The sequence below is a fragment of the Lutra lutra genome, chromosome 8 (assembly GCF_902655055.1).
Source record: "Lutra lutra chromosome 8, mLutLut1.2, whole genome shotgun sequence".
In the NCBI taxonomy this organism is placed as follows: Eukaryota; Metazoa; Chordata; class Mammalia; order Carnivora; family Mustelidae; genus Lutra; species Lutra lutra.
In genome coordinates, this window is record NC_062285.1 from 114,069,435 (window position 1) to 114,092,216 (window position 22,782).

The 22,782-nt window shown below is 40.6% G+C and overlaps 1 protein-coding gene across 4 annotated transcripts in view; it reads right to left on the reverse strand.

The window, feature by feature from the left end:
- Window positions 1-3,708: 3,708 nt before the first annotated feature.
- POC1B (POC1 centriolar protein B) overlaps window positions 3,709-22,782 on the reverse strand; it is a 102,306-nt gene continuing 83,232 nt past the window's right edge. For 3 of the 4 annotated variants that reach the window (XM_047740779.1, XM_047740777.1, XM_047740778.1), the window contains 2 exons: window positions 9,496-9,717; window positions 3,709-5,299 (listed from right to left, as the gene is read on the reverse strand). In XM_047740779.1, coding sequence (XP_047596735.1) covers window positions 5,195-5,299; window positions 9,496-9,717 — 327 coding nt within the window. In that variant the 3' untranslated portion in view covers window positions 3,709-5,194. Of the gene's footprint in view, window positions 5,300-9,495; window positions 9,718-22,782 lie in introns of those variants that run through there. The other variant, XR_007129349.1, reaches the window with a different exon arrangement.

A 22,782-nucleotide genomic window follows, 5' to 3' on the forward strand; every position in this document is an offset into this window, starting at 1 on the left:
TGAGCATTTTATTTGGTTATTTCTAACTTTATGATTTGCTCTGTGGTATACATGGAATATAACATCGGAACTTCCTTTATATCATGTAATCTAGAACATGGTCAAATTTTGTTTAAAAACCCAGTTGGCCAAAAAAGAAAATTTGCTTATCTTTCCATGTAGTTCTTTGTACATATGTTAAGTCTGCCTCATTAGTTTTGTATAAGACTATATCATGGATTACTAAAATTCTACTTCTGAGCTGTTGATACTCCCAATTATTTATGTTGCATTTCTGCCCATCTTTTCCTCTCATACACTTTTTGCTTTATAAATTTAGAAATTTTAGATGAGTGAGCTAGTTCTCCTGCTGCTTTTGTTGTGAAATCTACTTTATTAGAAGACCCTCAAAGCAGAGCCTTTATTTTTAATAGGAACATGTTTGAGATTTGGCCCAAAAGAAAAGACAACTTTTGTACTTTGCAAAGAAAAAGAGTAGTTGTGCACACCCTCTCTGCCCCCATTAACTTCTGCCTCTTGGCAAGCCACTAACCTATTTTCCTAGTGAGCCCAAGCTGCCATTGGGACCGAGAGTCCCAGCTGGGACTTAGGGAGGAGGACAACCTGACAATTACACAGTGTTTCTAGATTCCATGTACATTCATAAATCCTCTGGTGCATGAAGTCTAAAACCTCGTGACTTGGCTCAGGCAATGACATTGTATGAACCATAGTGGAATGTGAAGCATACAATGTATTGAAGATATAATTCCACTTGAATATCTATTACAGACCCATCCATACTTATTGCTGAATTTGCTCATGAGTTGAACATGATTGTCAATAACCTCCAAATATTGGAATCATTTTTCTCTCAGCAGCCAAATATTTCTACCCAAGGATAGAGGGCTTATCTTTCAATCCTCTTAGATGCACAGAATTTATTTTGAGACCAACAGACCAAGTTTGCTCCTCATGTGAATGAAAGGTTAAGTGAGGTTCTGGATTGCTTTGTCTTTAAAGAAAAGGCAGAAAGCAAATGATACTTGTTTACCAAATGTCAAAGGGCAGGGACAGTATGAATTCCCGGTAAGTCTTTGTCTCACTGGCACTTACTTGGTTCACATTCCATTCCCTTCTCCCACTTCTCATTTCTTCCCTGCCTCTTTTTAGGATAATTATGGCATTTGTATGCTCGGGCTGAATTCCTCTGAAGTTGCTCAGAGACTTGCTTTTGGCCTGAACCCTGAGGTTTTCTGTGTATGGAAGGCTAATTTCTTTTACATGTTATTCTATTTGTTGTACTTTTAATAAGGAAAACATTAATTCTGGATTAAATACCATGCTTTCATTCATTAGCACTTAATACCTGTATCCTTCCCACAGTTACAGTTGAAATCATATGAAATCATATTGCTTGAAAATACAGTTCAGGGAAACAAGATGATTAATAAAGAGCATTAATATCTAACATTTACTGAGCACTTAATTCTCTGACAGCTACTGTGCTAATCATTTCACAAACATAATTATTATTTTCACCTTTTATAGGTAAGGAAAACGAAGTTTTGTGAATACCTTTCCTAAAGGTCATACAGCTAGAGAAAAGCAAAGCCGGAATGCACACCCAGGTGTTTCTGGCTTTGAAGACTGCATGTGGGTGCCTGCGTGGCTCTGTTGGTTAAGTGTGTGCCTTCAGCTCAGGTCATGATCTAGAGTCGTGGGATCAAGCCCCACGTCTGGCTCCCTGCTCTGCAGGGGATCTGCTTCTCCCTCTCCTTATGATACCTGCCTCTTTACCCTTGCTCATGTTCTTTCTCTCTTTCTCAAATACATAAAATCTTTTAAAAAGGGGGGGGTGTCTTTAAAAAAAAGGCTGTCCATGTACCTATTGAGCATACAACAAATAGCAAGCCAGAGCAATGCCCACTCTGCCCCAAGCATCTAAATTTTTACCTACGTTACTTCTTCCAGTCCACCCAGCCTAGTCTTAACTACTTTCAGCTGGAAGTGAATTGACAAATGTTTTTAAAACCCTCAAATAAATGAAAATTCTCATTTACTCAAGTATCTGCTATGTGCTTGGTGGGGGAATCTAGAGATGACGGCACCTTGCATTTTGAGAAGGTAGAGCCACAGTGGAAAGGGCAGAATTGCGATGGTATTGTCATCTATGTTGGACCAGAGACATGCAGGGAATGAATGGAAGTGAATGATTTCATCCTGGGTGGTCATGGAGGGCACCTCTGAAAATGCAACCTGGAGGGGTGCCTGGCTGGCACAGTCTGTGGAGTGTGCAACTCTTGATCATGAAGTTGTGGGTTCGAGCCCCATGTCGGGTGTGGAGATTGCTTAAGAATAAATTTTTTTTAATAAAAGATTTCATTTATTTATTTGAGAGAGAGAACAAATGAGAGCACAAGCAGGGAAAGCAGCAGAGGGAAAGGGAGAAGCAAGCTGGCTCCCTGCTGAGCCGGGAGACTGACGTGGGGCTCCATCCCAGGACCCTGGGATCATGACCTGAGTCGAAGGCAGGCACTTAATTGACTGAGCCACCCAGGAGCCCCAAGAAAGAAATATTTTTACAAAAAGATGTCTTTGAAAAGGCAACCTGTGAGCAGGGCTGGAATGTTAGGAGGGCTGGGGACGGAGAGTTCCAGGTGGAGGGAATGGCAAGTGCAAAAGCCCTCAGGCAGGAGCTATTTCGCTTCTTCAAAGGAAAGCAAAGAGGCCACTAGGCCAGAGGGCAGTGAGGGAGGGTGACCCAAGGCAGGGGAGAGAGGAGTTCCACAAGGAGGGGGTAGGGGTCACATTACCACTGCCAAGGCTTGAGCCTTTATGCTGCTGAAGGAAATGGGAAGCCCTGGAAGGTTTGGAGCAGAAGGGCCATATGGGTAAACTCACTCTTCAGTGAGTACTCTGGCCTACTGCAAGGACAGCAGGCAGACCTGCAGGGAGGTGGATGTCGTCGTCAGTAAGAGATAACGATGGCTTGGGCCCTGGCAGGTGACGGAGGAAGTGAGAAGTGACGGGGTGTTTCATCCATTCTGACAAAATCTTCTGAATAGAATGTGAGGTGTGAGAGAAAGCAGGCAAGCCTAACTCTGAGGTTGTCAGCCTGAGCTGAGCGCCTGTTGGGAGAGTTGCCACTCGCAGAGACAGAGGAGGAGACCTAGGGGAGGAGCTGGCAGGTGGTGTGGAAGGGGGGAGCCGAGTTTGGTTTAGGACAGATTCAGAGCCACCTACTCACCAAGTGGAGATGGTGATGAGGCAGCTGAATATGCAGGTTGGGGCGGAGGAGAGGCTGGAAATCAGAGGAAAAGCAAAGAGAATCTGCAAATGCTTAGAAAAAGGGAGGGGGTTATAAAATGACCCTCTTGAAAAAGTTTCAAGGCATTTTAATTTCTACCACCACTGTTTTTGGATCTCTTATAAAGGTCTGTGATATCTGCAAAAATGTGGCAACCACACATTATAAGAAGTGGCTATAGCTCCATCGTGGGTTTCTAGAGTGTGGGCCTTAGGCCGACAAGCAGCTAGGGCACCTGTGAGCTTCTGAGAGATGCAGATGATGGGCCCCGACTGACCCCCATGATCCTACAAACTGGATAGGGCCCAAGAAACCTGGACAAATGCTCCAGGAGACTGTTATGCACGATGAAAGGTGACTGAGCTAAATAAGAAGTTTAGTATGTCAAGGTTTTAACCACCTAGAAAGAAAGGCACAACTTTTTTAAAGGTATAATGTCTTTATTGTTTGAAGCTTAAGAAATGGTAAACAAAAATCGGAATGACATTTCATTTCTTAGTCTTTTGAACGAGGTTATAAAAATACAATGCCACTTAGTCTTTATAAACTTTTGAAAATGTCTAGAAGTTCACACTTGGTATAATATAAAAAGGCACTTAAAACACACAACAAGGTGATTTTTTAAAAAAACCACCTTATAGATATGATTGAAATTGCTTGGGAAAAATTTATCAACACAGACTCCTACACAAATAGGACTTGACTTTTTCTTCTTTTTCAAAACATAGATAGCATTTTCCCCATGTTACCTACAGACAGCATAAATACAGACTGCCCTCTTCCACATTTGTTCTTGATTTAGGTTAACAGAAAAGCAAGCAAAAATTCATTTTTCTTCAATTTAATCTCTTATTTTTTTTTAGCTAAAACAAAATTCTTCATTTGTAACCAGATCACCCTGAGCATTTTTTGGAATGTCAGGCTCATTTTCATTTTGTTTTAAATCACAATTCACTAAAAAAAAAAAAAAAAATAGGAAGACAATGATGTGAATATTATATGTACTTATTACCCAGCCACCAAAATCACCCTGTGCAGCAGCATTTCTGAAGCATGTGGACATATGTGTGTGTGTGCATCTGTAAGTATCACTGTTGCCTCATTCAAGCACCAGAGCCTACGGAAATCACACTGGCGCCATCTTTGTAACCTGGGGTCACAGGTCTGGGCACAACCCCAATCATTCCGGGCACTCACCCACAAGGGCAAAGATGTGCGCTTCATGCATTTCTAGCTCTTCATTTTCTTTCAGCTTGGGCAAAGGATAAGCCGTGTACAGCATAAATGAAAAACCCACGGCCCTGTGTCACGTATGTAAGTGTGTTCTTGCTGTGGAAAGTCTGTGCTTTGGGAATTTTATAAGATCATCATTTCGGGACATGGTTAAGGAAGAGTAAGTTTTTTCTGAGCTGACAGACCCATGAGCCAGACTGCTAGCTCATTCCCTGAGTCCAGGATGCAGGAGAGGTAACTGTATTACTTTACCCCAAGCGTGTTGTTCATGAAGGGAACACATCCACTGCTATAAGCAATCGCCTGAACGTGATCAGTTGAAATGATTTAACAGTGAAATTCGGAGATTTGGTTACTTTCCTGGCAGGATTTGTACTATAAATGACAACTGGCATTTACAATAATATGGGGGAAAATATCGAGCCACTTGGATACTTATTACTTTATTACTGCAATCATAAATGTTAATGATCTGAATTAGTCCTTGACATTGATTTGTGTATTTAAATTGGTCGTTAATTATGCCTTTTCTGCCTTTTGTTCTGTTGCTCGCCCTTCTAAGAAAGGCCAGGATAGTGAGTACATGGTCGAGTTGCCGGAACCATCTTGCACTGCCTTCCTGAGCACAGGTACATGTGGTCATTTATCAAGCCTCTGTTCCTATTTTTCTATTTAACTTTTATGTTGGATAACATTGAAAAGCCTTTGCTGATTTTCAAGGCAGTCTTTCAGCTTATCCTCTGTCAAAGTCAGTCGCTGCTCCAAGATTGAAACAGTCTGTAAAAGGATGACAAAATAATCAATGCCTGGTGACCCGATGGTGAGGACAATGACAGTCATCTCTACAGAGGAGATCCTCTCAGCAACTGGAATGTCCACCCCTTTGCCAGGAAGGGGCTCATAAATTAGCCCCAGAACTTGTTCTGCTTCTAGGCCCTACCACTGGCAAAAAGCGCTATGAAGCAATTTGAGGAAAAGATGAAGAAGTGATGCCTTTGGTGAGAAAAGAGTAAAAGACGAGGCCTCTGTAGACCATTCTTGTCTGGTCTCCTAAAGCACCAACGCCAGGGAAGGGGCCCCAGGTAGGCTGTGCACAGCCCCACATGCTACACAGCAGTATGGGGGGAAGGGGGGTGCCACGTGCCCAGCCCAGGAGCTCTGTCACTCTGTCACAACCAATCCATGATGAACCCTGTCTACACCAGCTGGATCCCTGGTTTCCTTGTTATAATGACTGGCATCAGTTCTCACACCTTGAAAATGACGACAGCACCTCCCAGGGTTGTTAGGAAGACTGAGCGAAGTAATGCACATAAAATGCTTACGTGAGGGTCTGGCGCATAGGGCTTGAGGAATCTTAGCTCTTTTGCCTCCGTGGCTGATAAATGAACATATGACTACACACACACACACACACACATATACGGCTACTTTTAAATTCCACAAATCTAATTTGATATTGACTACTTCATCTTTGATCTTTTACATTTCTTTTAAACGTTTTATTATAAAATAAAGTGAATTCAGGAAGCTGCACAAAACACATGTCTCTGAATGAATCCTCATGAGAAAAATACCCTGATGACTGGCACTCAGATCAAGAACTAGAACTCGGGGGCACCTGGGTGGTTCAGTCAGTTGAGCGTCTGCCTTCAGCTCGGGTCATGATCCCAGGGACCTCGGATCGAGCCCTGCATTGGGTTCCCTGCTCAGCGGGGAGCCTGCTTCTCCCTCTCTCTCTCTCTGCTGCTCTCCCTGCTTGTGGGCTCTCTCTCTGACAAATAAATAAATAAAATCTTAAGAGAGAAAAAAAAAAGAACGAGAACTGCCAGCCACCCAAGTTCTTTCCATGGGCCTCTCAGAATCCCCACTCCTGCCCCACCCCCACAACCGCCACCATCCTCACCATTATAGTAACTGCTTTCTTATATTCTTTATGGTTTTATCTTTCAAATGTACATTCCTAGACACTATAATTTTGTCTTACCCATTTTCAAAGTTTGAGATGTCATTTAAAGTTCCTTTTGACAGCTGCTCATCCTCTCCCCTCACTTTTTTTTTTTTTAAACACTTCGTTGGGGTGCCTGGGTGGCCCAGTGGGTTAAGGCCTCTGCCTTCATCTCGGGTCATGATCCCAGGGTCCTGGAATCGAGCCCTGCATCAGACTCTCTGCTCAGCAGGGAGCCTGCTTCCTCCTCTCTCTCTGCCTGCTCTCTTTCTGTCAAATAAATAAAATCTTTAAAAAAAATAAAATAAAACACTTTGTTGACAAACTCAGGCCATTGAGAACAGAGTTTTGTCTGCAGAGCTTCCACCAGGCTGAATTTTCAGGTCAGTGCGCTAAGGGTGCAGGTCAGTCTGTTCTGTTCTCCGTATTTTCTACAAATTGGCAGCTGGATTAAAGGCTTGATTAGACTCAGATTAGATCTGTAAGACTATGGATCTAACAAGACCGAAAGTTAAAGCTATCGGTAGACATCTATTTCATCAGAATGCATGTAATAAGGTTTGATCATTTCTTTTCTCATAATGTTGGGCCTGCTCGATGCCTACAACTATTCATTCTTGTGGACTATAAATGATGATATTCTAATTCCATCATTTAGAAAATTATTAGCTGGGATAATTTATAAATAAGAGATGCTTTCCTCACCTACTACTTGGCTATCCAGTGGTAGAGTTCATATAGGAAAGGCAAGATAAATACTTGATTATTTTAGTCAGCAAGTGTCAAGAAAATGAACTGATTCCCTATCGTCCTCTGAAGGTAAATAATTTTTAAGATATCATTACTTAATAGCTATTGCTTTCATATTTCCTACTATAGACTATGGCTAATTAAAAATGATGCTAATAGGGCGCCTGGGTGGCTCTGTGGGTTAACCCTCTGCCTTCGGCTCAGGTCATGATCTCAGGGTCCTGGGACCGAGTCCCACATCGGGCTCTCTGCTCAGCAGGGAGCCTGCTTCCTCCTCTCTCTCTGCCTGCCTCTTTGCTTACTTGTGATCTTTCTCTATCAAATAAATAAATAAAATCTTTTAAAAAAAGTTAAAAAAATGATGCTAATAATATTTTCTATCCTTTTTTGAGTACCTATAGGGGGCAAGCATTTTGCCATATACTTTGCATACATTATCACAATCCCACATACTAAAGCGACATCTTTAATACTGGCTAATTCCATTTATCTACCTCATAAAACGTAATTTTCTTTTACTTGATTTCTGATTATAGTTCAGTGTAGATAAGTTATAAACACCGTGAGTGAGTTAGGAGATGCTCAGTCATCTGTAATTAAAGTGAATCAGAACACGTTTATTTCAGAATAAATTCACTGAAATTCACTGTTTCTATTTTCCAAGTGTGTTGTGCTTGCTTTAACCTCTTTAATTATAAAAGTAAGCCAGCCTTTCAAAATTAAAAATCATGGAGACATTCAATAAATCTTAAATGATTCATTCAACCCTGAATCAGGTAAAAAGAGGATGGAAAGATTCACTTGTGAGAGGCTCTAAAAAGGACCTGACGTCGAATATGACAGTGCAGGTGAGGAAGTCATGGCAATATGGGAAATAAGCCAGCCAAAACGAAATCTGGCATGAGGCCGAAAGGGAAGATGTCTTTAAAGGGAAGAAATGTCTGATAAATACAGAGAAGGTCACCTCCAATTCAATACTGCAAAGTGAAAATGATTTTAATATGATTTTCACCAAACAAATCTTGTGATGACTCCAGGTGTTCACGTGGCCCTTCCCCACAATCTGTCAGGACCCCAAATCCACATACATGGCCCTTGCTCCTAAAGGCCCTGAGATGTCATCTACAGGTTTTTAGTATTCAGTTAATGAATGCCTCTAAACCCTGGCGGTAAAACAGAATCATGTGGGGTACCTAAAAGGACAAATGTCAGGGACTTGCCCCAGACCCATGGCAATGCGCTGTCAGGAGAAGAGAACTGGCCGTCCTGATCTGTAGCTTTACAACCGCCCCGGTGATGGTAATGCACAGCCAGTGTTGAGAACAGAATGAGAGGATTTCTACGCAAGAGCTATTTGAACTTGAAATATGTATTCTGGAAAAGGAACTGACATCTCTCTAGCTCACATGATAGCCTCTCTTTCTGTATAACCTGTAGCCAAGGTCTGCTTTGACAGATACGGGCAACCTCATTCTAGAGATACAGGAACAATAAGACGTCTTCCAAGGAAACACTGAATCAGCAGAGCTGGAGGGGAAACCGTTGAGGTAACCATTTCAACACCCCCTTCCCTTACATGACACCTGTATCTTCTGACCAAGAGTTGGAAGACCTTTGATACATAAAGATCCATAGTATACCTTCTTTGCAAAGGTAAAAAGGCATCAAAGGACGAGGTAATATTCTAAAACAGGTATGCAAAAACCATCACCTCCAGAAGAACACAGCATCAACATAATAAGCTCTGGAATGAGGAAAGTTATATCTTGGATAATAAGAATATCTTCAGGTGAAGAACTATAAGCATTGCCAAAATTTCATTCTAACCAGAAATTGTTAATCGTTTTTCTTATGGCCCTGGATATTTCTTTGATAATGCACTAATCTGAGCACAATACATCAAAAATCTTCAGGTAAAACCTTACTGAGCAGAATCATATTACATTTATAGCAAGGAGTACCACTGCTGTTCTTCCCAGTCTCCACTGTTCCTTCCAGCCTCCAGATGGTGGAGAGAGCACAGGGGCAGCTGTGTGTGCACATGCGTGTGCATGTGTGTGTGTAAATGCATACATGCATATGCACACACGGACTCTGATCTTACCTCTACCAGATCTTACCAGAGCAGCTCAGCAGAGCGTGCCTTGCTGTATTGATTGCCACCCCGAGCTTACCTTTCTAAGAACTTTCCCCCTGGCTCTGCTAGTTCTGCAGCGTGCTGTAACCTGGACTGTTTTGTATAACCTACCCCTCAGGACAAAGCACACTGGCCTACCTGGGTCAAAACATTGAGTTGTTCCATAATATGCTCTAAAGCATCAGTCAGAGCGAGTGGTATGCTTCTTTGGCTCTCAGAAGGGAGGTCACTCATGTCTTCTGTTTTCTTTTTCAAGGACGTTGGGGAACATTCCGATGACAATAAAGAAGGGTTCAAGAAATATCCGCTGATCTCTTCGCTCTTGTCTGCTAAGGTTCTAACAGTGGTGGTATCTGTTGTCTTTGACAACACAGAAAAGATAGGAAGAGTTATATTTTCCAAACCTCAACATGATAAATAGATAAAGTATTTAATAATCTTCCTTCTAAATACCCAGCTTACATTTAATTGTTTAACAACTACAGTATTATAAAAATTACAATTACAGAGAGAAAATAAAGTCTAAATCTTTTTTTTTTTTTTTTTTTAAGATTTCATTCATTTGACACGGAGAGACAGAGTGAGACCACAAGTAGGCAGAGCAGCAGGCAGAGAGAGAGAGGGAAGCAGGCTCCCTGCTGAGCAGAGAGCCTGATGTGGGGTTTGATCCCAGGACCCTGAGATCATGACCTGAGCTGAAACAGAGGCTTAACCCACTGAGCCACCCAGGCACCCCAATGCAGTCTAGTTCTTAATTAAAAACAAATACCACATCAAGATGACCATTATTTTTTTAAAAATGGAAAACGACAAGTGAGGGTGAGGATGTGGAGGAACTGGAACCCTCGGGCATTGCTGGGGGAGCAGCAAACAGTGTGGCTGCTGTAGGAAACAGTTTGGCTGTTCCACAAAAAGTTAAACCAGAATTACCATATGACATAGCAATTCCAATCCTAGGTATGTATCCAAAAGAATTGAAAGCAAACACTTGAACAGACACTTATATACCACTGTTCACAGCAGCTTTACTCACAAAAGCCAAAAGGTGGAAACAACACAAATATCCATCAGCAGGTAAATGTAGATACAAAATGTGGTATGGACATACAACAGAGATTGTTCAGCCTCAAAAATGACTGGAATGCTGATACATGCTACAGCATGATGAACCCTGAAAGTATTATGCTAAGGGAAATAAGTCAGACACAAAGGAAAATAGGGCACAAGTCTACTAATATGAGGTATGCAGAACAGGCAAATTCACAGACACAGAAACAGTAGAGGCCACGATGGGCTGGAAGGAGGGGGAAGGTGGAGTTACTGTTTGATGGGTACAGGGCTTCTATTTGCAATGGTGAAAAAGTTCTCAAAATAGATAGTGGTGATGATTACACAACACTGTGAATACTTACTGTCTGTAAACTGTACACTTAAAAGTGATTAAAATGGTAAACTTTATGCTGAGTATATTTTATCACAATAAAAAGCCAAAAAGCCCTCCAAACATATGGTCATGAGCAATCTGAAAATAAAATTTAAAAAACAACTCTATTTACAACAGCTCCAGAAAGAATGAAGTACTTAGGATAAATTTAACAAAAGCACAAGGCTTGTTCATTGAAAACTGCAAACATCACTAAAAGAAATTAAAGATCTAAATAAATGGAAAGGCATCCAAATCCATGTTTGTGGACCAGAACAGTTAATACTGTTAAGATGGCAATATTCCCCAAATTGATATGTACAGATTCAATAATATTCCTATCAAAATCCTAGCTGCCATATTTGCAGAAGTTGACAAACTGATCTTAAAATCCATAAGGTAATGCAAGGAACCCAGAATAGCCAAAACAATACTGAAGAATAGACTTAGAGGACTTATACTTCCCAATTTCAAAATTTAGTACAAAACTATAGTAGTCGAGACAGTATGGCAATGGGTATAAAGACAAACATATAGATCCATGGGACAGAACTGAGAATCCAGAAATAAGCCCTTTCACTTATGATCAATTGATTTTTGACAAGACTGCCAAGACAATTTAATGGGGGAAAGAATAGTGTTTTCCACAAATGGTGCTGGAAAAACTAGATGTCTAAATTCAAAAGTATGGATTTGGACCCCACCTCACACCATTACCTCAATATGGATCATAGACTTAAAAATAAGAATGAAAACTGTAAAACTCTTAGAAGAAAACATACAAGTAAATTCTCCTGGCCTTGGGTTAGACACAGGATTCTTAGATACAACACCAAAAGTACAAATGACTGACTAAATGAATAAATAAACTGGACTTTATAAAAATTAAAAACTTTTGTACTTCAAAAGATACCATCAAGAAACTGAAAAAAAAAATACCCATAGAATGGGAGAAAAAATCTGCAATTCATGTATTTGATAAGAGATTTTTTTGAAGAACATACAAAGAACATGTAACTTCTACAACTCAAATATAAAAAGAAAAATAATTCAAAAATGGTTAAAGGGTCTGAATGGATGTTTCTCCAAAGATACACAAATGACCAATAAGCTCATTGAAAACATGCTCAACATTATTAGTCATCAGGGAAATGCAAATCAAAGCCATAATGAGATCTCACTTCATACCCACTGGGATGATTGAAACAAAAAAGAAAGAATATAACAAATGTTGGTAAAGATATAAAGAAATTGGAACCCTCATATATTTGCCAGTGAGATTGTATAATGGTGTAAACACTTTGGAAAACAGTTAAACATAGAATTACCATAAGACCTAGCAATTAAACTCCTTGGTATATACCAAAGAAAAATGAAAATATACATCCACATGAAACTTGTACATGAGTGTCATGGAAAGATTATTCATGATAGCCAAGAAAATGAAAACATTCCATATGCATCCAAATGCTGTAGTAATGAATGTTTTAACAAAATGTGGTATATCTATATAATGAGTATTATTTACTCATAAAAGGGATGGAGTACTAATACACGCTACCATGTGGATAAGCCTTGAAAACTTTAGACTAAGTTAAAGAAGCTATATATAAGATCACACATTGTATGATTCCATGTTCATGAAGTGGTCATAATAGATAAATATATGAAGACAGACTATGATTAGTGGTTGCCAGGAGCTAGGAGGAGAGAGCTAATGGGAGAGACTGGTAATACTATGATGGTGATGAAAATGTTCTAAAATTCTGGAGCACCTGGCTGGTTCAGTTGGTGGAACATGCAACTCTTGATCTCAGGGTCATGTTGGGCGCCTCTGCATTTTCTTTCTCAGAAAGAAAAGAAAGAGGAGAGCAGAGGAAGAGAGAGAGGAAGGAAGGGAGGAAGGAAGAAAGGAAGGAAGGAAGAAGGGAGGGAAGGGAGGGAGGGGGAAGGGAGAAAAAGGGAGTTAGTTCTAAATTTCTTTTTGGAATAGTGAAATATTTAAAAGTTAGATAGTGGTAATGGTTACACAACTTTGTGAATATATCAAAAACCATCGAATCATATACTTTAAAAGGGTGAACTTTATAGTATGTAAATTTTATCTTATTAAAACTATGATGAAAACAAGCAAAAATATAAATATACACATTACAGAGGGTTTTTTTAAAAGATTTTAATCAGTTTCACATTTTTGGCTATCATATGAGAGTTCCTGAGTGAGTTCCTGAGTGAGGTTCCCTCAAACATGGAAGTATACATCTAATGATGATGATGATGATTGTGATGACCATTAGCATACAGAACTTACTATGTATTTGGCACTGTTTCAAGTACCTTACCTCTATTAATTGATTTAATCCTCACAATAATCCCATAAGGTAGGTTCTGCTAGTATTCCCATTTTACAAATGAGGGAACAGATACAGAGAGATTGAATAGCCTGTCCCAGGATATACACATAGGAAAGATTATGAACCATAACCAATCATACATCTCAGAGATGCTGAAATATTATAGGTGCTGTAACTTTGGGATCAAAGCCACTTTCTCCATGAGGTTCCCAGCCAGTTTTTAGGAAGATGAAAACTTTCAAGTTTCCCTCTATCATAAATTTGCCATTTGTTGAAAATAATAAAAACAAACTCAAAATCCATCCTCTGCAATTCAAATTTATCTTATTTTATTTTACTTTTAAAGATTTTATTTATTTATTTGAAAGAGAGAGAATGAGAGAGAGAGAGAGAGAGAGAGCATGGTGGGGGGGAGGGTCAGAGGGAGAAGTAGACTCCCCGCTCGGCCCGAAGTGGGACTCGATTCTGGGACTCCAGGATCATGACCCGAGCCAAACCAACTGAACCACCCAGATGCCCTCAAGTTTATTTTACGAGACCGACGCCTTACCACTTGGCCACCGCGCCTGACTCAAGTTTATTTTAAAAGGATGTATAAAACACGCCTTCATACTCCTACCTAGCTAAGTGTGTCTGCTCAGGGTCTCTCTGTTCCCTCAGCTCATGGTCCCAGGGCCTCGCTCTGTGTTAGGGACCCCCTTAAGCAGTGAGAACCCTTACCACTGTACACCCTGGACTGAGCAGGAACTTGAATATTTTTGAGTAATACGTTAACCACCTATATACAGATTTTATTGCTGTTCTCACTGACAGAAACCAAACGCTCCATATAACCGAGACAGTCTTTTACACGGGGCATGACACACCTCCACGTGTACATGCAAGTATCACTATGGGTATTGCGGCAACTGTTCCGGCCACCCATGGGAAAAGGCCTCAGGCTAGTGAAGCAACCATCTTTGAACTCTGGGGTTTTACAGTCAGGGTGGTTAGTGAAGAAAGGGTAATAGGAAATAGACAAAGGAAAGATTTAAGTCCCTCAGTCTAAGCCATAAAAGATCTCAATACAGCCTTAATAATGGTCTTCTTGTTTGGGACCAGCAACAAATAAATTACTATCATATGACATGTGGAGGTGAATGAAAAACAGTCAAGGGGACGGTCAGGGAGATGGGGAAAGTACGAGGTCTCCATCCCACATCCCACAACGTTAGGCCAACTGACGTATCTCTCTTTCTGTCTCTCAGAGGTACTGGAACCTCGAAATGAGCAGATTCTTTCCCACCAACCAACTCTGACTTTGCATCCTGCTTGTACAGGAAAAGGGAAGGGTGCATGGCTTAGGGAAGTTTCAAAGCACTCATTCATGAAATTTTTTAAGCAGTCGAGAAGGGAAAAAATAGGTTGAAGATTCTGGGCTATCAGAAGTCCCGCTGATGAGGCTGCCGTCCCCGCTGCTCCCAGTGCACCCTGGCCCTCTCCAAGTGGCTTCTACTCTTTTCCTGGGTAAATGCCCACTGAGCGCCGACATCACAGCGAGCACTGACTGAGGGTCAACGGGAGTATGGTGCAAGGCCTGCTCTTGAGGATTCTGTTGTGGGGAGAGAATTAAGACAGAGTGAGGCCTAGAACCCCCCGCGGGGCCGGGGGCATCACTGGTGGGCACAGTGGAAAAGAAACAGGAGCACACCTGTGACTGGAAGACTGTCAAAAAGAGCGACCCTCTGGTGCTCCATGAAAGGAAGAAACCACACTCTCTGTTCCCTTAGCTCCTACTTTTATTGCCAACGCTTGAAGTACAGTGAGGTAAGAATAACTCATTCCTTGATTGATTCTGCAAACAGAGGCCTCCTGAGCTGGGCTTTAATTAAAGCTACAGGAAACAGCAAGAGGGATGTGGTACCTCCCCTTGTGGAGCTTAACAGTTCTCTGAGAGACCACTTGATCCAGAAGGATGGCAGAGAAATCACCACCCCTAAGTTTCCCTTGGATGGGCCCATGGTGGCCATGTCAAAGATGGGAAATGCAGAATATGCAGAAAATGCGCCAAGAGCAGAATAAATCTGAGTGGCTGAGAAAACTCTCCCTTTAAGCATACAAAACAAAGTAAGAGATACAGAGTTGACGACTGCCAACAATTTGATAGTCCTGAGAGCTAGACACAAAACTGACATTCTGGGGACAACAGACTCCTTTAAAAAAATTTTTTTTGAGGATTTTATTTATTTGACAGAAAGAAAACATAGCAGGGGTGGTGGCAGAGGGAGAAGCAGGCTCCCCATTGAGCAGGGAGCCTGACATGGGGCTCGATCCCACGACTGTGGGATCATGACCTGAACTGAAGGCAGACACTTAACCGACTGAGCCACCCAGGCGCCCCTGGAAAACTGACTCTTAAAAGATTGTTTAGGGGCGCCTGGGTGGCTCAGTGGGTTAAGCCGCTGCCTTCAGCTCAGGTCATGATCTCAGGGTCCTGGGATCGAGTCCCACATCGGGCTCTCTGCTCGGCAAGAAGCCTGCTTCCCTCTCTCTCTCTCTCTGCCTGCCTCTCCGTCTACTTGTGATCTCTCTCTGTCAAATAAATAAATAAAAAATCTTTAAAAAAGATTGTTTAGACACCATGGAAAAATTAATGCGTAATTTTTCATTTGTCACTTACATTAGAGAATGAATATTTTAGATATATTTTTTAAATGATTTTACCTATTCATTTGCCAGAGAGATAGCGAGTGAGCACATGAGCAGAGGCACAGGGAGAGGGAGAAGTAGACTCCCTGCTGAGTGGGGAGCCTGACACAGGGCTTGATCCTAGGACCCCAAGATCACAACCCGAGCAAAGGCAGACGCCCAACGGACTGAGCGATCCAGGAGCCCTGAGAATGAATTTTTTTAAGTACATTAATAGAAAGTGAAAATTGTGGCATTTGCAAATTTTCAAGCAAATTTTCATCAGGAAACTAACCATTCAACGATGTAATCAAGGTCCACATTTAAACTATTACTATTTACATAATTAACAACGGAACATTCGCAATACAAGGTCCACATTTAAACTATTACTATTTACATAATTAACAACGGAATATTCGCGATACTGTGCTGCTCCTTCCACACACAGAAGTTCAGGCATCATTTTGTTCCTCCCTCCTCTCCTCTTCTTCCCTCCTCCCGGCCCTCGCCCACTCCCCGTCTAGGCGAGCCAGCCAGACCTAATCACTGGGGCCTCTTCCCTCACCATCTCGCTGTCATTTCCTGTTACATTTGTGTTTACAGGTCTACATTCCCAATTAGTTTGTGAGAGAGTCTCTTGAGGGCAGGAGCCACCACTTTCCCATCTTTTTTCCTCAGGGTTCTGGCACAGTCCATGAGACGCTGGCAGGGCTCCCCAGTTATTGAGCTGAATGGGTTCTAATGGGTTCTAATTCACTGAATTCACTGTCCCGTATCAGGTGAGCCACCAACGAAATAGTATTATTAATAATTCGATAGTTTGAGAGACAAGTAAAAACAAAGTTAAGCCAATCCCATTCTCTGTTAAAAATTACTGTCTGAAGTGCCTCCTGTGAGGGAGCAGTGGAAGCATTTAGCACGTAACCGCAAATCTGCAGATCACTTCTTGATTTTTCCTCACCATTCCCCCTACAGCATATCTGATGGTTTCTGATGGCCTGGCATAAAGACTGCAAAGTAGGCATTTCACATGTAAAGGTAATCAATGACTTGCACTTCAGATATATCTTTAATAAATGGATATATCTTTATATCTATAAAGATATATCTTTAATAAGTTTGGGCTTAGAACTACTATTTTTAGTCTTGGTTTAATTCTGTGAGTAGAGAACAAAACAGACAAAAGTCAGAAAAGCCTTTCTAAGGGTGGTTTTGACCCCTCCAGCTAGTGAGTTTCCTATCATTGAAAATTCTAAAATAGAGATGGGATGGTCATTTGTTGGTGATATTCTGAAAAGTATATAAACATCAGGTCAGGAAATTCAAATGATTGCCCTTCAAAGCCCTAAAATTCTGAGATTTAAAAATTACTACACACACACACATGAAATGCCTCCTTGAAAAAGACTAGGATAACAAAGAATATCTTTTGCCAGGATAAAAATAAAGGTAAAATTATTTTCCAAATAAAGAATGGGTCACTTATTTTCAATAACATTTAGAGTATGAATTCGGAACTTAATAATCTCTATATGGGATCTAAAACAATGAAGACAGGGACGCCTGGGTGGCTCAGTGGGTTAAAGCCTCTGCCTTCGGCTCAGGTCATGATCCCAGGGTCCTGGGATTGAGCCCCACATTGGGCTCTCTGCTCAGCAGGGAACCTGCTTCCTCCTCTCTCTCTGCCTGCCTCTCTGCCTACTTGTGATCTCTGTCAAATAAATAAATAAAATCTTTAAAAAAATAAAATAAAATAAAACAATGAAGACATAAAATCCATTCAAATGACATTTTATTTAGCACCTACACGCCAAAAAAATTCTAAACAGCAGAGATACAAAACTGTGTTAGTTTCCTACTGCTGCTACAACAAATTACGAATTTGTTGCTTAAAACAACACAAGTATATGAACTTAAAGCTCGGGAGGTCAGAAGTCCAAGATAGGTTTTACACAGCTAAAACCGACAAGCCAGCAGAGCTGTGTTCCTACCTTTTCCGGCTTCTAGAGGCCCCTGCGTTCCCTGGCTCATTACCCCATCATTTTAATCTCTGCTTCCATTGTCATACTCCTCTAATTCCCGTACCTCCCTCCTTCCCATACAGGGACCCTAGTGATTTATTGTGCTCATCCCAATAATCCGGAATAATTTCCCTAACACAAGATCCTTAACTTTATCACATTTGCAAAGTCCCTTTTGCCATGTAAAAAAACACGTTCACATATTCTGGGAATGGGGACATGGCTGCCTACTCTAAGGAATGAATAAAGAGAGATCCTGTGGTCACAGGGTTAAACTCAAGTGGGTGAAACAGGAAAATAAATACACAGATATGTGATATAATGTCAGGTAATGACAAGGGTTATGAAGGAAAAATAAAGCAGGGTAACATGATATTATGATACAGCTTCATTAATGATGTATTTTTTTTAAAAGATTTTATTTATTTATTTGACAGAGAGAGAGAGGGAACACAAGCAGAGAGAGCAGGAAAGGTAGAAGCAGACTCCCCACTGAGCAGGGAGCCTGATGTGGGGCTCGATCCCAGGACCCTGGGATCATGACCTGAGCCGAAGGCAGACGCTTACCTACTGAGTCACCCAGGCACCCCTCAAAGATGTATTTTTTTAAACAGGAAAGGTGGAAAATAAATTTTAAGCATGTTAAGGTTGAAGTACCTATTAGACTTCCAAAGGGAAAAGTCATGACTGTCACTGGAAGTATATAATTCTAGATTTCTGTGGAGAAGTTGTGGAGAGTTATCTGAATCAATCTATCTATCCATCTATTCACCAGTTTTTGTAAAGGATACAAATGAACAGCCAGATAAAGAGACACACAGAGCAAGGTCTGGAAAAGTCCCAAATATAAGAACTTCTGTTGCCTTGAAGTTGGGGTCCTCAGCATGTAAATATTACAGCTATGGGTCTATGATCACTCAGGGGGAGTTAAACAAGGAAAGAGCTACAAAGACTTCAAAAGGCAAGAAGAGAAGGAGCAGGAAAGTTGACGAGGGGCCCATGAGGTGGGAAAGGTAGTGGCCCAGAAAGCCAAGGGACAGAACAGTTTCAAGGAGGAGAGGGTGATCACCAGGAGCAAGTGCTGTACAAACACTGATTTTTAACAAAGCACTGGGACCTTGACATGAGTGGAATGGTGGGGACAAAAGTTTAATTGGGAATTCAGAAGAGTGGCAAATGAAGAAATGAAGATCGAATGTAGGCAACTCTTCTGGGGAGCTCTGCTTTAAAGGGGAGCAGAGTGATGAGACCGGAGCTGGACAGGGATGAGGGGGTCAAATGAAGTTTTCCTTTTTAAAGATGGCAGATACATTATAAATGTGTGCTAATGGAAAAGTTCTGGTAGAAAGAGAGCACTGATGTCATAGGACAGTGAGGTGATAACTACTCAGCTAATGGGTTGGCTAGGCAGCGCTAAGTGCCCTGGAACTTTGTATAAAATTTAAGGTGCAATCAGTCAGCATGGCTGTCTACTCAAAATCAGTTGCTTGGGTGTTGGTGTACAGTAGGCAAAGAAATAGATTTAACCAGGTTCAAATTTTTCAGGTGGGCACAACAGCGGTAGGAAGGGATAAGGGCATGGTTATCATGATGGACTACAGAACCTAAAGTAGAAGAGAGGGACACAGACAGAGGAGGTGGGCAGTGAAAAGGCACCAGGATTGGAGACCCTTCTGGGGTTGATGAAATATCAAAATTCGAGGACTGGAGGAAGTGGTGGCAAAAACTAGCAGGCTTTACACTGAGTTTACCATCAGCACAAAGGATTCAGACTGTCACTGAGTTCATCTGAGAATCCTGACAGAGAGACAGTATGGCTGTCTTTCCGAAGTGACTCACTGCTGCTCTATCTTTAGTTCTCTCCTTGAGGTCAGAATCCTGTGTTAACAAAGGAATGGATGAACCAATCAGGAAAAACAGAAAAAGGAGCTATACACTCACCCATGTGGGACTGTCAGAGGACCACACCGAAAGATTCAGTCCCAATTTCTAAAATCATTAGGAAGAAAATCCTGAAGAAAACCGCAAGTCTTCTATTTCGTATATATGTACAACAACAACGTACTGTGTATCCTTGTAAAAACATACCCACCTGCTCAAGTCTTACTGATTTAAAAATATCTCTGGGATAAAATCAGAGAATGTCATGTGAAATTTGTGTCTCTCACACTACCCTGGCTGAGCTGAAAAAGACTTCTGTTTGTCCCTTGGGAGAAATCATACATCTTTTTCTCAAAGAAAGAGCCTTCAGGCCTTAGGGATAAGGTTTTATAGAGGGCTTTGATTTTTCTTCTTCAAACCAAATTGGAAATTTCGTTTTTGTCAGAAGACTTGAAAAACACAGTCTTATGCAGCTATCAACTATAACATCTGAATGCTTAATTCAGTCCCCTTGAAAAAAGCAGCTGCCACAACAAATCGACTGTCTTTGTCTTTTATCTTTATTCTCATCTCTAGAGAAGCTTATTAATTTTGAAGACATGAACGTGCAGAATACAAGTATGACAAATAAAATCTGTATAAAAATTTCCTTCTGTTTCATTTCTTACGCGATCAGGCAAAACCAAACCATGGTGCTTCACTCATTGTTCAAAAAAAGGTGCATGCATGCGTATAGCTAAATTTTGAGGCAAATAATAGCTTATATTACACAATGATCTATTTCTTGAAGATGTTTTATGTTCAAGTAAGTATTATATCTTGGAAAAAATGGAAGTTTGACGTGGAAAGCCATATTTGGTTTAGTTTCACCCACGTGTCTCAAAAGAGCCATCTGTTCACCTTTCAGAAAGCTGCCCTTTTCTCTGTGTGCACAACAGCAGTCAAGGGAAATTAATACGTGACTGAATAAGAAATGCAAACTCACTGCAGTTCTAACATCTTTGAATGAATCAGTGATTTCTCTCTTTTTATCTAATAGCTGGCTTTTCTTTAAGTTCCAACTCTGCTTTAAAACTTTCAATTAAAAGGTATAAGGAATAATAAAGCAGTCCTCTCCCCTATCTTAAGAAATAAAGTGTGCCATTTTTGGATCTATCTTCTTCCCTTTCCCTTGTAAAGAACAGCATCATCTTGAATGTGGTATCTATCATCCCAGTTCACGTCCCTGTACTTTTATCACTCTCTAGATATCCCTGAACAACAGTATTGTTTTTGCATGTGTTAGAACTGCTCATAAAATGGTCTTGTAGTGTATCCTTGCAGAACTTTTTGTTAACCGTTTTTAGATTTGTCTATGGGGATGCAGGTAAGTCTAGCTCACTTATTTTCACTGCCAAATAGTATTCCATTGAAAACTATTCTACAGTTTAGATATTCTGTCTACTGTTAACTTGCATTAAATGCTACAATGAGCAGTGTTATAAATGTCTCCTGCATACGGGTGTGAGAGTTTCTCTAGAATGGGAAAGTTAAGTCAAAGTTTTATCAGATATTGTCCAAAATATCGTCCAGACATTGTCTAAACTTACTCTTGTATGAGCAGAAGGCAATCTCCCCTTTTTCTACAAAATCAGTAATATTTCATTGTGCATTTCCATGATTACTGCTAACTTGAGCATATTTTATCTGTATATTATTCTTCTGTAAATTGCCTTTCAAATCCTTTGTCCACTTTTTAATAGGTCTACCTGTCTTTTTTCTAATTTAAATTTAGGAGTTCTGTATATATTCTGGATACGAGTATTTTGTTGTTTATAGGTATAATACATCTTCTACTTTGTGGTTTGTCTTCACTTCTGTTTTATGGGATTTTCTTTATTTGTGCAAATTTTTGTTACAAATGTAGTCAAATTGTTCAAATCTTCCTTTGTACTTTGTGTATTTTGTATTTGCCTCGCCTACCAGGAGTGTATAAATACATTCTGTTTTCTTTTAGAGGTTCTGAAGTATTTTCACATTTAAACCTCTAACTCCCCTGGTATTGATTTTGTTTGTGGCTAAAAGCATGAAAATAATTATATATTTTTTCCAATTAGCTGGTTGTCCCAGCAACATTTATTGAACAGTCTATTTAGTGACTAATCTGTCTTCATGGGTCTGCAAAACCAGGCCTTTCATATACCAACCATCTATTTCTGTGTGGGTCTGTTTATGTGCTCCCAACTGTGGGCTCTGTCTCTGCCTGTAATAGCACCACATTTAAACTTAATGAACCTGCAACCTCCATATTTCTTCAAAATTGTCCTGTTCCAAAAATTGGCTATTTTTGGCCCTTTGCTTTTCTACTTGAGCCTTAAACTCAATTTTTTAGGTTTCATTAAAAATCTTACTGGGATGTTTACTGGAATTGCCTTGAATTTATAGATTCATTCAGGAGAACTAACATCTTTATGACACTGAGCCACCTGATCTACAAACCTGGTATTCCAAAAAACATGGAATATTTTCTAAATTTCATGCCATCCTTACATGAAGGCCTTACACTCTGTACTTTCTGTATCATTTCAATTTTAGTCTATGTGCTTTCAAAGCAAACACACTGGGGGCACCTGGGTTGCTCAGTCATTAAGTGTCTGCCTTGGGCTCACGAGATGATTCCAGGGTCCTGGGATTGAGCCCCGCACTGGGCTCCCTGTTCAGCAGGAATTCTGCACCTCCCTTTCCTACTTCCCCTGCTTGTGTTTCCTCTCTTGCTGTGTCTTCTATCAAATAAATAAATAAATAAATAAATAAATAAATAAAAAGCAAACACATCACCACCAGGTTAGCATTGTAATAGTCATTCAGAGCCCAACTTACCCTGATGTTTCAAATTATAATTTTTCAACTTTATGATGGTGCAAAAGCAATATACCCTCAGCAGAAATCACACTTCAAATTTTAAATTCTGATCTCTTCCTGAGCTAGCGATGTGCATGGGATATGACATTCTCTGTCCTGGGCAGTAGCAGTGAGCCCCAGCTCCCAGTCAGTCGCACGATCTCAAGGGTAAACAATCAACATACTTTCAACCATT